At 56.3% G+C, this 15,686-nt stretch overlaps 1 protein-coding gene across 1 annotated transcript in view; it reads left to right on the top strand.

Moving 5' to 3' along the window:
* The window catches only part of EFNA3 (ephrin A3), a 59,008-nt gene extending 53,022 nt beyond the window's left edge, over positions 1-5,986 (top strand). Inside the window, exons 2-5 of the mRNA XM_040412306.1 lie at positions 1,099-1,388; positions 2,172-2,237; positions 2,319-2,396; positions 4,763-5,986. Of these exons, the coding sequence (XP_040268240.1) occupies positions 1,099-1,388; positions 2,172-2,237; positions 2,319-2,396; positions 4,763-4,884 (556 nt within the window). The 3' untranslated portion in view covers positions 4,885-5,986. The remainder of the gene's footprint in view (positions 1-1,098; positions 1,389-2,171; positions 2,238-2,318; positions 2,397-4,762) is intronic.
* The last annotated feature ends 9,700 nt before the right edge of the window (positions 5,987-15,686 follow it).

The following is a 15,686-nucleotide window of genomic DNA, read 5'->3' as shown; positions in this document are numbered from 1 at the left end:
GACCACAGCTCTATATAATCCTCACACGTCTCTTCTTCATGTGACCACAGCTCTATATAATCCTCACACGTCTCTTCTTCATGTGACCACAGCTCTATATAATCCTCACACGTCTCTTTTGTATAATCCCGTCGCTGTCTATTATAGGTTTGGTGGGCCAGCTCTCCATGGGTGTTTGTTACAGGGAGAGCGTGAACATTACTAAGTGCCTTTGGCCGGCTCAATATTTTCTAATTAATTCTCAGCCTCAAGAGCCGAGATTAAAGAAAAAACCAAATTACCGCTCAACCGTGCGTTCACTGTATTGACTGGGGCGTGTTACACAAGGAGAGCAGTTCTTCTGGAGATGTTGGGGGGCCTGTGATGTGCAGACACGTTCTTCTGGAGATGTTGGGGGGCCTGTGATGTGCAGACACGTTCTTCTGGAGATGTTGGGGGGCCTGTGATGTGCAGACACGTTCTTCTGGAGATGTTGGGGGGCCTGTGATGTGCAGACACGTTCTTCTGGAGATGTTGGGGGGCCTGTGATGTGCAGACACGTTCTTCTGGAGATGTTGGGGGGCCTGTGATGTGCAGACACGTTCTTCTGGAGATGTTGGGGGGCCTGTGATGTGCAGACACGTTCTTCTGGAGATGTTGGGGGGCCTGTGATGTGCAGACACGTTCTTCTGGAGATGTTGGGGGGCCTGTGATGTGCAGACACGTTCTTCTGGAGATGTTGGGGGGCCTGTGATGTGCAGACACGTTCTTCTGGAGATGTTGGGGGGCCTGTGATGTGCAGACACGTTCTTCTGGAGATGTTGGGGGGCCTGTGATGTGCAGACACGTTCTTCTGGAGATGTTGGGGGGCCTGTGATGTGCAGACACGTTCTTCTGGAGATGTTGGGGGGCCTGTGATGTGCAGACACGTTCTTCTGGAGATGTTGGGGGGCCTGTGATGTGCAGACACGTTCTTCTGGAGATGTTGGGGGGCCTGTGATGTGCAGACACGTTCTTCTGGAGATGTTGGGGGGCCTGTGATGTACTGAGCCTGTCTCTTGCTGGTGCCTGGGGCTGTGACGTGCCTTGTACTGATGACTTTGTCTTGATGTCTTCCAGTTTACGGCGGGATGGTTACACCGTCCAGGTGAATGTGAACGACTACCTTGACATTTACTGTCCACATTATAACGAGTCGATAGCGGAGCACCGGATGGAGCAATATATCCTGTATATGGTGAATTATGAGGGTTACCGCACCTGTGACATCAGCCTGGGCTCGAAACGCTGGGAATGTAACCGGCCGCACTCCCCACACAGCCCCATCAAGTTCTCTGAGAAGTTCCAGCGATACAGCGCCTTCTCTCTGGGATACGAGTTCCACGCGGGACACGAGTACTACTACATCTGTAAGTAAACAGTATTGGACGTGAAACCTTACGTCTGCTTTTCTGGAGGTGCCGGAGGTCGGCAGGTCTTTTCCTTTTTTTTTGGTATGATGACCCAGAGAATCCACCATGTAGGTCCCCATAGTCCAGGGATTCCAAACCTGTGGCCCTCCAGCTGTTTCAAAACTACAACTTCCAGCAAGCCCTGACTGCCTACAGCTATTAGCTTATAGCAGGGGATGGTGAGAGTTATCGTTTTACAACAGCTGGAGAGCCGCAGTTTGGCCATGCCTTGCGTGTAGCTATTTAGGGCATGCTGGGAGTTGTAGTTTTGCGACAGCTGGAGGCCGACAGGTTGATCATTCCTGCCGTAGTCCTTTCTCTTCCACCCTGTAACATGGAGTCCTCTTTTTTACACTTGAATGCAGATGTATGATCTGTAAGTGTGGTGCCCACTGCCCCCTAGTGGCTGAACTGCATGGTGCGACCAGCGTGGGAATCAAGAAACGGCCGCAGCCTGGGAGTGACGCTTCCATCCATCTTCCCCCAGGTCTACCAGTCTTGGCCTTTTCCAGTGCTCATAACTGAGGGTTTGTTACAGTGTGTCAGTGCAGCTGTGACACGAGTCCAGGACAGGAGGGGGTTGAGGGTTTTTGCACTCCACATAGAAATGAGCTCCTTTATTGGTTGGCTTCCGCTGTACAGGGGTGCGGCTCTCTGCAGGCGTAGGGTCCTCTCTCTGCGCCTCCTGGCATCCAGGGCTTGCATTGACTTCATTCTCCATTTTTATTTTTTTCTCTCTAGCAACGCCGACTCACAACCACCGGCGCTCCTGTCTGAAGATGAAAGTGTTTGTGTGCTGTGCAACCAGTAAGTATTCTCCCTCCAGGACATGGCTGGGGGGCAGTGATGCCGTGGTCAGGTAGTAACGCTGCTGTCCTTCCTCTGCAGCAGCTCGTTCAGGAGAGAAGCACGCTCCCACACTACCCCAGTTCACGATAGAACCTGATGTGAAGATCGAGGATCTAGGTGAGTCCCTGTGGGGCTTTGTCTCCATCTGCTGGACAGTCATGAAATAGCAGGGTCTCCCCTTACTGGACTCGCACCTGACTGAGCGGATAAGGCTACTTTCACACTAGCGTTCTGCTGTCCGCTCGTGAGCTCCGTTTGAAGGGGCTCACGAGCGGAGCAGAACGCTTCCGTCCAGCCCTGATGCAGTCTGAATGGATGCGGATCCGCTCAGACTGCATCAGTCTGGCGGCGTTCAGCCTCCGCTCCGCTCGCCTCCGCACGGCCAGGCGGACAGCTGAACGCTGCTTGCAGCGTTCGGGTGTCCGCCTGGCCGTGCGGAGGCGTGCGGATCCGTCCAGACTTACAATGTAAGTCAATGGGAACGGATCCGCTTGAAGATGACCCCATATGGCTCAATCTTCAAGCGGATCCGTCCCCCATTGACTTTACATTGAAAGTCTGAACGGATCCGCTCAGGCTACTTTCGCACTTAGAAATTTTTCTAAGTTATTAATGCAGACGGATCCGTACTGAACGGAGCCTCCGTCTGCATTAATATGATCGGATCCGTTCAGAACGGATCCGATCAAGCGCTAGTGTGAAAGTAGCCTTAGCTAGATCTGCAGTTCGGGACTCCTGCTGCTTCTGTGCCTCATCCAAGTATCTCTGGTCCTGATCCACATCCAGGACTGTCCTGGGTCTTGGGTTGTATCTGCCACCAGTCACCACATACCCCCTGCCATGAATCCAGGTGGTGGTCTGCAGACAGGTCCCTGGTGGTCTGTGCTGCTCAGGAGATGGGGCACGGCTTTCAGTTTCAGGGATCGCTGCCAAGAGGAATGTATCAGGGGGATTATAGAACGAGCCGTGTCCGCCCGCCAGCCACGAAGACTGGAGCGCGGACGAGGGTTGTTCCTGGCCGTGGCTTCTCCTTACTGTGCTCGCAGGCAGCCAGACCTTCACACAGGCTGCGCCCGCTCCCTGCCAGCGCCTCCATTACCCTCCCATCGTCTTTAGCTCTTAATATGGCCAGCGGGACGGCTTCACAGGGCGACTTGGAGCTCTCACGTTCTTCGTCTCCAAAGAGAACCTTCTGCTCCTCCGCATGTTGTGAGGCTCGTCAGGTGGCTCCCTTATATACTGTGACCTGAGCGTGGCACCAGCCAACTGATGATCAGACCATAGGAGAAGATGCTGCAGGAACCACAGAACTGCAATGGACGTCCTCTCTGCCTACACTCATCCGCTCCTGAGTGGGTGTCCTCTCTGCCTACACTCATCCGCTCCTGAGTGGATGTCCTCTCTGCCTACACTCATCCGCTCCTGAGTGGGTGTCCTCTCTGCCTACACTCATCCGCTCCTGAGTGGATGTCCTCTCTGCCTACACTCATCTGCTCCTGAGTGGATGTCCTCTCTGCCTACACTCATCCGCTCCTGAGTGGGTGTCCTCTCTGCCTACACTCATCTGCTCCTGAGTGGATGTCCTCTCTGCCTACACTCATCTGCTCCTGAGTGGATGTCCTCTCTGCCTACACTCATCCGCTCCTGAGTGGGTGTCCTCTCTGCCTACACTCATCCGCTCCTGAGTGGGTGTCCTCTCTGCCTACACTCATCCGCTCCTGAGTGGATGTCCTCTCTGCCTACACTCATCTGCTCCTGAGTGGATGTCCTCTCTGCCTACACTCATCCGCTCCTGAGTGGGTGTCCTCTCTGCCTACACTCATCTGCTCCTGAGTGGATGTCCTCTCTGCCTACACTCATCTGCTCCTGAGTGGATGTCCTCTCTGCCTACACTCATCTGCTCCTGAGTGGATGTCCTCTCTGCCTACACTCATCCGCTCCTGAGTGGATGTCCTCTCTGCCTACACTCATCCGCTCCTGAGTGGGTGTCCTCTCTGCCTACACTCATCCGCTCCTGAGTGGGTGTCCTCTTTGCCTACACTCATCTGCTCCTGCGTAGACGTCCCCTCCTGCGTAGACGTCCCCTCTGCTCGCACTCGTCCCCTCCACGCCTGTCCTTTTTGCGTAGCTGCCCTCTTTCTCCACCCTGGTGCCGTTTCATAGACCTCCATGTCTTTTGCACCCGCCTCATCCGATGACTGTTCCTGATCACAGAACTGGGGAATATCGGAAATCTGATTTCCGGTGCCGGACTCTCCCATTCTGTCTCCCTGAACTCCCGATATGATGTCTCTGCGCTCTCTTTATAAGCTCTGTTACATACTTTACAATCTGCAGCACTGGTATCCATCTGCTGGGAAACTCCAACTCCCAGCATGTGACCTGTCGGAGAATGCTGAGAGTTGCAGTGTCACAGCAGCTGGCGGGCTGCCTGTCTGTTCGAGGTCCTTCTGACGGCTCACCTTTCCTCTCCTTTATTTCAGATAACTTTAATCCAGAGATCCCCAAGTTGGAGAAGAGCATTAGCGGGACGAGCCCGAAGCGGGAGCACTTACACTTGGCGGTGGCGGTGTCCCTCCTCCTAATGACTCTTTTGGCCTCGTAGTTTTCTTGCCGGGACCGAAGACCTTGAAACTGGAAAATAAAGAACTGTTAGGACTGCGCAGGTTGGGTCGCGCTGAAGGATCGGCCTCCTCCCTGGATTTAGTTTTTTGCTGTCCTCTACAGAGACTCAACCTGCGAACCCACAGCCAAGTCACCAGTGGATACCACGAGGTCACGGTCTAGAGACTTCACCAACATTATCAATAAACTGGGGCCAAAACTGGACCAAGGAGCTGCTGCCGGGAGTTGTGATGGTACAGGAGACTGCTCGGTTCCGGCCCCGATGTCGACGTGGCAGCCATAACTGTGGGCTGTTATTACTTGAGTGCCTACGCCCGCTAGGTTCCTGCAAGGACCGGATGTGCTCCAAGTGCAGGACCTTGGGGTGACAACAGACCATCGTGTTAGCCAGCCTTACCGTCCCTCCATTTCTGAGCCTGTGGTACTTTGTTCCCCTCTGTAACCCCATGGATTTCGTAGGCCCGCGTGCATTTGTGCACAGTAGCAGAACCCTCTACACACCAAATGGTCCGCTCTACCACTTCTTGGTGCCAATTGTGTACTACTCCACCCATATCCCCCAACACCTTGTATCAAGCAACCCGACCCAGTGCAATGGAGGACGCGCCTGTGCTAGAGCTGCTCCCCTCTGCTGGGGTCGGGGGGGTTCCAGACTATCGCTGATGGACGCCACTTCTTCTGGATTTCCAGGATTCGGAATAGCTCCCGGTATTTTCAGGCCTTGAGATGGAACCTAACATACTACAGATGTAGCAGAGCCCGGACGCAGCGGAACGAGCAGGTCCTGGTCTAGTCACGGCCCCAGGAGGGGCAGTGTCTTCCCGCGACTCTTCTAATAATCACGTGTGGGAGGAAATTGCACTAAATGACCCCATGTTGGGGGCGTTGGGAGCGTGACACTGTACAGTCGGGCAGCATGCGGAGTTGTACATACATGTCTATATACTGTCTACATGGATCATGTCTTCTGTGAAGGCTCCTCCACTATGCAATGCACAGACACTTTCAGACCTTTTTATCGAACGCCATCGGCTGTGATTTTCATAAAACGCTGTTAACCTAGAAAATGAATAAAAGAACCAATCCTCCGTGTGCGTGCTCAGTGCGCCGCCCAGACATGACGCCGTCCCCCCACAACCTGGGAAAGGCTGATGCCTGACCTTCTCAGAATTGAGGAGCCCTTTATCTCCTGCAGCTGCTCTGCTGACCAAAGCCCTGTACATGCCAGGAGCTCTGCACCTCCCCCGCTGTGTAGTCGCTGACCATGCCCGCATCTCGACTATATACAGGGCCCCAGACTGGTGGGGGTATCCAGAGACTGCAGACATCTGGTGCAGCAGCAGGGGGCGCCATACTGAGAGTCTGGTGCAGCAGGGGGCGCCATACTGAGAGTCTGGTGCAGCAGGGGGCGCCATACTGAGAGTCTGGTGCAGCAGGGGGCGCCATACTGAGAGTCTGGTGCAGCAGGGGGCGCCATACTGAGAGTCTGGTGCAGCAGGGGGCGCCATACTGAGAGTCTGGTGCAGCAGGGGGCGCCATACTGAGAGTCTGGTGCAGCAGGGGGCGCCATACTGAGAGTCTGGTGCAGCAGGGGGCGCCATACTGAGAGTCTGGTGCAGCAGGGGGCGCCATACTGAGAGTCTGGTGCAGCAGGGGGCGCCATACTGAGAGTCTGGTGCAGCAGGGGGCGCCATACTGAGAGTCTGGTGCAGCAGGGGGCGCCATACTGAGAGTCTGGTGCAGCAGGGGGCGCCATACTGAGAGTCTGGTTCAGCAGGGGGCGCCATACTGAGAGTCTGGTTCAGCAGGGGGCGCCATACTGAGAGTCTGGTTCAGCAGGGGGCGCCCTACTGAGAGTCTGGTGTAGCAGGGGGCGCCATACTGAGAGTCTGGTTCAGCAGGGGGCGCCCTACTGAGAGTCTGGTGCAGCAGCAGCAGGGGGCGCCATACTGAGAGTCTGGTGCAGCAGGGGGCGCCCTACTGAGAGTCTGGTGCAGCAGCAGCAGGGGGCGCCATACTGAGAGTCTGGTGCAGCAGCAGCAGGGGGCGCCCTACTGAGAGTCTGGTGCAGCAGGGGGCGCCCTACTGAGAGTCTGGTGCAGCAGGGGGCGCCATCCTGAGAGTCTGGTGCAGCAGCAGCAGGGGGCGCCCTACTGAGAGTCTGGTGCAACAGCAGCAGGGGGCGCCCTACTGAGAGTCTGGTGCAGCAGCAGCAGGGGGCGCCCTACTGAGAGTCTGGTGCAGCAGGGGGCGCCCTACTGAGAGTCTGGTGCAGCAGGGGGCGCCCTACTGAGAGTCTGGTGCAGCAGCAGCAGGGGGCGCCCTACTGAGAGTCTGGTGCAGCAGCAGCAGGGGGCGCCATACTGAGAGTCTGGTGCAGCAGCAGCAGGGGGCGCCATACTGAGAGTCTGGTGCAGCAGGGGGCGCCATACTGAGAGTCTGGTGCAGCAGGGGGCGCCCTACTGAGAGTCTGGTGCAGCAGGGGGCGCCATACTGAGAGTCTGGTGCAGCAGGGGGCGCCATACTGAGAGTCTGGTGCAGCAGCAGCAGGGGGCGCCATACTGAGAGTCTGGTGCAGCAGCAGCAGGGGGCGCCTTTCTATTAGTTTAGTGCAGGAATGGGCAAACTACAACTCCCAGTATGCCCAGTCTGCCTACAGCTATCAGCCTACAGCAGGGCATGATGGGCTTTGTAGTTTTATAACAGCTGGAGACCTGCAGTTTGCCCGTCCCAGGTCTAGTGCAGCAGGGGGAGCCGTTCTACTAGTCTGGTGCTGGAGCGGCAGGGGGCGCCGTTCTACTAGTCTGGTGCTGGAGCGGCAGAGGGCGCCGTTCTACTAGTCTGGTGCTGGAGCGGCAGGGGGCGCCGTTCTACTAGTCTGGTGCTGGAGCGGCAGAGGGCGCTGTTCTACTAGTCTGGTGCTGGAGCGGCAGGGGGCGCCGTTCTACTAGTCTGGTGCAGGAGCGGCAGAGGGCGCCGTTCTACTAGTCTGGTGCGGCAGGGGGCCCCCCGTTCTAGTAGTCTGGTGCGGCAGGGGGCCCCCCGTTCTAGTAGTCTGGTGCTGGAGCGGCAGAGGGCGCCGTTCTACTAGTCTGGAGCGGCAGAGGGCGCCGTTCTACTAGTCTGGTGCTGGAGCGGCAGAGGGCGCTGTTCTACTAGTCTGGTGCTGGAGCGGCAGGGGGCGCCGTTCTACTAGTCTGGTGCTGGAGCGGCAGAGGGCGCTGTTCTACTAGTCTGGTGCTGGAGCGGCAGGGGGCGCCGTTCTACTAGTCTGGTGCTGGAGCGGCAGAGGGCGCTGTTCTACTAGTCTGGTGCTGGAGCGGCAGGGGGCGCCGTTCTACTAGTCTGGTGCAGGAGCGGCAGAGGGCGCCGTTCTACTAGTCTGGTGCAGGGGGCGCCGTTCTACTAGTCTGGTGCAGCAGGGGACGCCGTTCTACTAGTCTGGTGCAGGGATGTAGAACGGGGGCCCCCTGCTGCCCCGGACCAGGGATGGGCAAACTGCGGCTCTCCAGATATTGTAAAACTACAAATCCCATCATGCCCTGCTGTAGGCATACTGGGCATTGTAGTTTTACAATATCTGGAGAGCCACAGTTTGCCCATCCCTGCACCAGACTAGTAGAACGGCGCCCCCTGCTGAACCAGACTAGTAGAACGGCGCCCCCTGCTGCTGCACCACCAAACTAGTAGAACGGCTCTAGTAGTCTGGTGCGGCAGGGGGCCCCCCGTTCTAGTAGTCTGGTGCGGCAGGGGGCCCCCCGTTCTAGTAGTCTGGTGCGGCGGCAGGGGGCCCCCCGTTCTAGTAGTCTGGTGCGGCAGGGGGCCCCCCGTTCTACTAGTCTGGTGCGGCAGGGGGCCCCCCGTTCTACTAGTCTGGTGCGGCAGGGGGCCCCCCGTTCTACTAGTCTGGTGCGGCAGGGGGCCCCCCGTTCTAGTAGTCTGGTGCGGCAGGGGGCCCCCCGTTCTAGTAGTCTGGTGCGGCGGCAGGGGGCCCCCCGTTCTAGTAGTCTGGTGCGGCGGCAGGGGGCCCCCCGTTCTAGTAGTCTGGTGCGGCGGCAGGGGGCCCCCCGTTCTAGTAGTCTGGTGCGGCGGCAGGGGGCCCCCCGTTCTACTAGTCTGGTGCGGCGGCAGGGGGCGCCGTTCTACTAGTCTGGTGCAGCGGCAGGGGGCGCCGTTCTACTAGTCTGGTGCAGCGGCAGGGGGCGCCGTTCTACTAGTCTGGTGCAGCGGCAGGGGGCGCCGTTCTACTAGTCTGGTGCAGCGGCAGGGGGCGCCGTTCTACTAGTCTGGTGCAGCGGCAGGGGGCGCCGTTCTACTAGTCTGGTGCAGCGGCAGGGGGCGCCGTTCTACAGTCTTCAGGAAGGTCAGAGTCTTGGACTTGTCCTCTACTCTTTGTGTTAGTGCAGTTTCAGGGTCAGAATGAAGGTGCTGCATGGATTTGGGGTGCCACCATATCCCACCCATCAGCAGCATCCACCACTAAGTGACCTTTCTCCCTGAGCGCTGACTGCTTTGAGACAGGGTTGATGTCTCGTGTGTAAAGGCCACCCTATAACTAGAGGCCGTGTAATATGTATGGGGGCTCCCCGACTCCCTGCTGACAGATTATGTCGGAGGAGAGAAGGATTGCACAAGTAGAAGGTCAGCTTTTTCTTCTGGAGACAGATCCTCCTCCACTGATGACTCGTGGACTATGTGTATGAGGTAGTCAGAAGGACTGGCAAACCAGAGCTCAGCGGAGGATGAGCACCATAAAGCGGGTGTGCCATGTGCCTCTGCTTCCTCTCCTTCTATAGACTTCCAGTCCCTGGACGGGGTTTGAGCACCTCTCCCGTCAGTGACTGGCTTCAGCGGTCACATGGCCCCAAGTGGCCATCACTGATGGGTCACATGCAGCCCAGAGACACCACAGAGGAGCAGCCGACCACAGGCTTGTCACTTGGGCAGTCCAATGGGGTTGAAATAAAAAATGGACCCCTCTGCCCTCTTCTCTGGACCCCTCTGCCCTCCCACATCATCTATTGGGGGATCAGGTTCGGGATGGCCTTGTCACGGAACCATGAACCAGACGTACAACAAGAGATAAGAGAAAATAAGAAGGCTTTATTGAAAATAAAGCTGTAAAGCAAAAGTCCAAAAGGATGGTGAAACCGAGCAGAGTCTTTGCGAAGCCAGAGGTCAGGAACCAGAAGGGTAGTCAGACGAAGCCAGGATCAGGAACCAGAAGGGTAGTCAGACGAAGCCAGGATCAGGAACCAGCAGGGTAGTCAGACGAAGCCAGGATCAGGAACCAGCAGGGTAGTCAGACGAAGCCAGGATCAGGAACCAGAAGCAGCAGCAGTCTTAGAAGCATGTGAACACAAGAGGACCAAGCAAGGAACTGAAGCCACAGACCTCCTATATATATATATGAGCTAGGCATCCAGCTCCTCCCAGTGGGAAGGAGGAGCCGCAGGGTGGAAGGCTACAAGAAACCCAGAAACCAAGATGGCCGCCAGCACATGTCAAACGAAGGAGAACAGCAAGAAGGTAAGACCATGACAGTACCTCCCCCTCAAGGGCCCCTCCTCTGCGGAGCACAAAACGGTTTCTGAGGGAAGCGTGCGTGGAAGGCTCGGAGCAAGGCAGGAGCATGGACATCTGCGGAGGGAACCCAGGAACGCTCCTCTGGACCATAACCACGCCAATGGACCAAAAACTGCAACCGACCGCGGACCAGGCGTGAGTCCAGGATATTGCTCACCTCATATTCCTCACGATTGCCCACTTGGACCGGACGAGGCCGAGGAACCGAGGAAGTGAAACGATTACACACCAGTGGCTTCAACAGGGAGACATGAAACACGTTGGAGATCCGCATGCCAGGAGGAAGCGCAAGGGCATAGGCTACCGGGTTTACCCTGCGAAGCACTCGGAAGGGACCAACAAAGCGAGGCGCCAGCTTGGGAGTGGGCACTCGAAGGTTGAGGTTGCGGGTGGACAACCATACACGGTCTCCGACCTGGTAGGAAGGAGCAGGCGCTCGTCTGCGATCAGCCTGGAGTCTCTGGCGCTGCGCAGAGACCTCAAGGGACTTCTGGATCTGTACCCAAGAAGCACGTAGGACGGAAAGGTGATCCTCCACAGCCGGAATATCCTGGGGAGAGAATACCTCCGGTAACACGGCAGGTTGGAACCCATAATTGGCCATGAAGGGAGACGTCCCAGAGGAAGAGTTCACCGCCGTGTTCCTGGCAAACTCAGCCCAAGGCAAGAGGTCAACCCAATTGTCTTGGTGATCGGAGACATAGCAACGAAGGAATTGCTCCAAGGCCTGATTGGATCGTTCTGCGGCCCCATTGGACTGAGGGTGGTAGGCCGAGGAGAAGGAGAGATGAATCCCCAACTGGGAGCAAAAGGCGCGCCAGAACCCGGACACAAACTGACTCCCCCGATCCGACACAATCTCCTTAGGCAAACCGTGCAACCGGAAGACCTCCCTGGCAAAAATCGTGGCCAACTCTTGTGCAGAGGGTAACTTCTTGAGAGGAACACAGTGGCACATTTTGGAAAACCGATCCACAATCATGAGAATGACCGTATCGCCTAGGGATGCAGGGAGGTCCACAATGAAATCCATCCCCAGGTGTGACCATGGGCGCTCCCCGGTGGCTATGGGTTGCAGAAGGCCCAACGAAAGGTGCCGAGGGGACTTACTCTGGGCACAAACGGAGCATGCCGCTACATATGCGGCGATGTCGGAACGTAGGGAAGGCCACCAGAACAGACGTGAAACAGCCCAGGACAGCTGATTCTTTCCAGGATGCCCCGCGGTCTTGGAGTTATGGTAGGTTCGCAACAACCGAGTGCGCAACTCCTCAGGCACAAAACATCTGCCGTTGGGTCTCCCAGAGGGAGCACCAGATTGAGCCGCCAAAATCTGCTCACCCAGGGGAGAGGTCAGGCTGGTGCGAATGGCGGCCAGGATCTGATTCGGAGGTATGACCGAAGTCGGAATCGACTCCTCCCTGGACAGCTCGGAGTACTGCCGTGATAAGGCATCCGCCCTGATGTTCTTGGAACCGGGTAGGTAGGAGACCACGTAATTAAAACGTGACAAGAACAGAGCCCATCTGGCCTGACGTGGTGTCAATCTCTTGGCCTCAGAAAGGTAGGTCAGATTCTTGTGGTCCGTCAGGATGAGAACCGGAACCACCGAACCCTCGAGCAAGTGCCTCCATTCTTTAAGGGCCTGCACGATGGCCAATAACTCCCTGTCACCAATCTGATAGTTGCACTCAGCGGAAGACAGTTTCCGGGAGTAAAACCCACAAGGAAGCAGGGGACCCTCTGGTGTTCTACGCTGAGACATTAGGGCGCCTACTCCCGTCTCAGACGCGTCCACCTCGAGGACAAAGGGCAACCCAGGGTTGGGATGCGACAGAATTGGAGCCGACACAAAGGCAGACTTTAGGGCCTCAAAAGCTCGGATGGCCTCGAGCGGCCAGACCTGGGAATTACTGCCCTTCCTGGTCAGATCCGTGAGAGGCTTGGCCAGCATGGAAAAGTCCCTGATGAACTTCCGATAATAATTGGCGAAGCCCAAAAAGCGCTGCAGGGAACGAAGACCACTGGGCTGGGGCCACTGTAAGACAGCCGAAACCTTCTCAGGATCCATGGAGAACCCCTCAGCGGAAATGATGTAACCTAAGAAGGTTACCTGGGATCGGTGAAATTCGCATTTCTCAAGCTTACCGAACAGCTTGTTCTCTCGTAACCGTTGCAACACTCGTCTGACATCCAGAATGTGGGCCTCCATGGATTCAGAATATACCAAGATGTCATCCAAATAGACCACCACACACTGCTGCAACAGGTCACGGAAAACATCGTTGATGAATTCCTGACAGACTGCGGGCGCATTGCACAACCCAAAGGGCATAACCAAGGATTCATAATGACCGGTCCTGGTGTTAAACGCGGTCTTCCACTCATCGCCCGCCTTGATCCTTACCAGGTTATATGCCGCCCTCAGGTCGAGTTTGGTAAAGACCGTGGCCCCTTTAAGGCGATCGAACAGCTCGGAAATCAAGGGTATCGGGTAAGCGTTCTTGATCGTGATGCGATTGAGACCCCTGTAATCGATGCAAGGCCTCAACTCACCGCCCTTCTTTTTCACAAAGAAAAATCCAGCCCCTGCCGGGGACGAAGATTTGCGAATGTGTCCGCGTGAAAGCGCCTCCCTCACGTACTCCTCCATGGCCTCATTCTCCGCTACCGACAGTGGATAGACTTTGCCACGAGGAGGAACGGCACCAGATTGTAACTCTATGGCACAATCGTATGGGCGGTGCGGAGGTAGGGCAACCGCGCGCACCTTATCGAATACATCCCGGTACTCCTCGTATTCAGGAGGCAACAGAGAGTCCGAGGAAGTACACAGCAACTTGACAGACCCATGGATGCAACTAGCCCCACACTGCGGTGAGCACGAGAGGATCTCGACCGATCTCCAATCGAAAGTCGGATTATGCTTCTGGAGCCAGGGGTACCCCAAGACCACCGAGTAGTGTGGAGACGAAATAACCTGGAGGCAGACCGACTCTCTGTGAACGGCACCAATGGCTATCCCCACTGGAAGGGTCTCATGAGTCACGTGTGGCGGCAGAAGGGGTCTGCCGTCTATCGCCTCAAGAGCCAGTGGTGAACCCCGAGCCTGCAGAGGAATGGAATTGGCGGCAGCGAACACACTATCAATGAACAAACCACCAGCACCAGAGTCCACCAACGCCTGGGTCGTCACCGAGCCCCCGACCCAGGAGAGGACAACAGTGATCAGTGGTTTGTCAACACGGGAAACCGGGGACGAGGAGACTCCACCCAAGATCTGCCCCCGACAGGATCTCAGGTACGAGCGGTTCGGACATGCCAACCGAAAATGCCCACCGAGACCACAGTACATGCATCGGCCCTCGCGTCTCCGGAGTGCCCTCTCCCCCTCGGACAGGCGAGCAAACCCCAGCTGCATGGGTTCACCCCCAGACAAGTCATCCCCAGGAGGCGTGGGAGGAGAGGGAGGCACGGGTGGGACAGCAAACGTAGGCACCAATCTGTTAGAAGACCTCCGCAGGTTCTCCTTAAAGGAAGGTCTCTCCCTGAGTCTGGTGTCAATCAAAATCAGGAAAGAAATAAGAGACTCGAGCTCCACTGGTAGGTCCTTAGCTGCAACCTCATCCTTCAAGGCATCCGAGAGACCATGAGAGAAAGCAGCGACCAGAGCCTCATTATTCCAGCCCACCTCTGCTGCCAGGGTACGAAACTCAATGGCGTATTCAGCTACGGATCGTGAACCCTGTCTGATGGACATAAGGAGCTTCGCAGCAGAGGCAGCACGAGCCGGCACATCGAATACCTTCCGAAGAGAAGCAACAAAACCGGAAAACTCGGCAACCACCGGATTGTTGTTCTCCCATAAAGGGCTGGCCCAGGCCAAGGCCTTGTCCGAGAGCAGCGAGATCAAGAAGCCCACCTTTGATCTCTCAGTAGGAAAGGCATGTGGCAGCAACTCGAAATAAATGCCCACCTGGTTAAGGAAACCTCGGCACTGAGTTGGCTCTCCCCCAAAGCGCTGTGGAAGAGGGGCAGAACCGGTCATACCCCGAAACACCGCAGGCGCAACAACAGGTGTCGGGGTAGACTCTGGCGCAACAACCGGAGCGGCAGTAGGAGCGAGCCCAGGAGCGACAACCGACCCATCGGCAACGGGAGCGAAATAAGCCATGCGTTCAAGCAGGGTTTGCAACGCCACAGCGAACCGACCCAACAGGTGATCCTGCTGATCAAGTCTGGCAACCAGCGTGGGTAGCGAGGATGGCCCTGTACCGTCAGAATTCATGGCTTGGTCCTAATGTCACGGAACCATGAACCAGACGTACAACAAGAGATAAGAGAAAATAAGAAGGCTTTATTGAAAATAAAGCTGTAAAGCAAAAGTCCAAACGGATGGTGAAACCGAGCAGAGTCTTTGCGAAGCCAGAGGTCAGGAACCAGAAGGGTAGTCAGACGAAGCCAGGATCAGGAACCAGCAGGGTAGTCAGACGAAGCCAGGATCAGGAACCAGCAGGGTAGTCAGACGAAGCCAGGATCAGGAACCAGAAGCAGCAGTCAGACGAAGCATGTGAACACAAGAGGACCAAGCAAGGAACTGAAGCCACAGACCTCCTATATATATGAGCTAGGCATCCAGCTCCTCCCAGTGGGAAGGAGGAGCCGCAGGGTGGAAGGCTACAAGAAACCCAGAAACCAAGATGGCCGCCAGCACATGTCAAACGAAGGAGAACAGCAAGAAGGTAAGACCATGACAGGCCTCCATACTTATAAGATAGTCGACCATTGCCAATGCAATCAGTCAGTTTTGTTGCTTGTTTTCGTGGACGTCTTAATGAACTTCTGCTGTACAGCAGGGCCCCCCATCATCAGTATAGGGGCCCCATACAAGGTCAGCCCTGTGAAGAACTGGGAAACCCTTTCACCAAGCCTGTGGTGTGAAGCGCCCTCTGTCACACATTTTAGTTCTCCATATTCTCCTCTAGTCCCCTAAGTTGAGGATGATGCTTCTTGTATGTGTGTGTCCCCAGCCCTGATCAAGCTGAGCCCTATAGTGGAGCAGAGAGGCAGTGGCCCCTGATGAGCCGCAGGCTGCCGGTCCTACCTGAGGCTGGGAGCAGGCCCATGACTTCATTGTGTCTGTGCTGGTGCCGTGATAATACCAATGCATCGGCCTTCTAACAATGGGGCACAAAA

This window comes from Bufo bufo, chromosome 11 (assembly GCF_905171765.1).
Source record: "Bufo bufo chromosome 11, aBufBuf1.1, whole genome shotgun sequence".
Taxonomy (NCBI): domain Eukaryota; kingdom Metazoa; phylum Chordata; class Amphibia; order Anura; family Bufonidae; genus Bufo; species Bufo bufo.
Note: the sequence above shows the minus strand (reverse complement) of the source record. Positions and strands in the feature narration are given on the sequence as shown.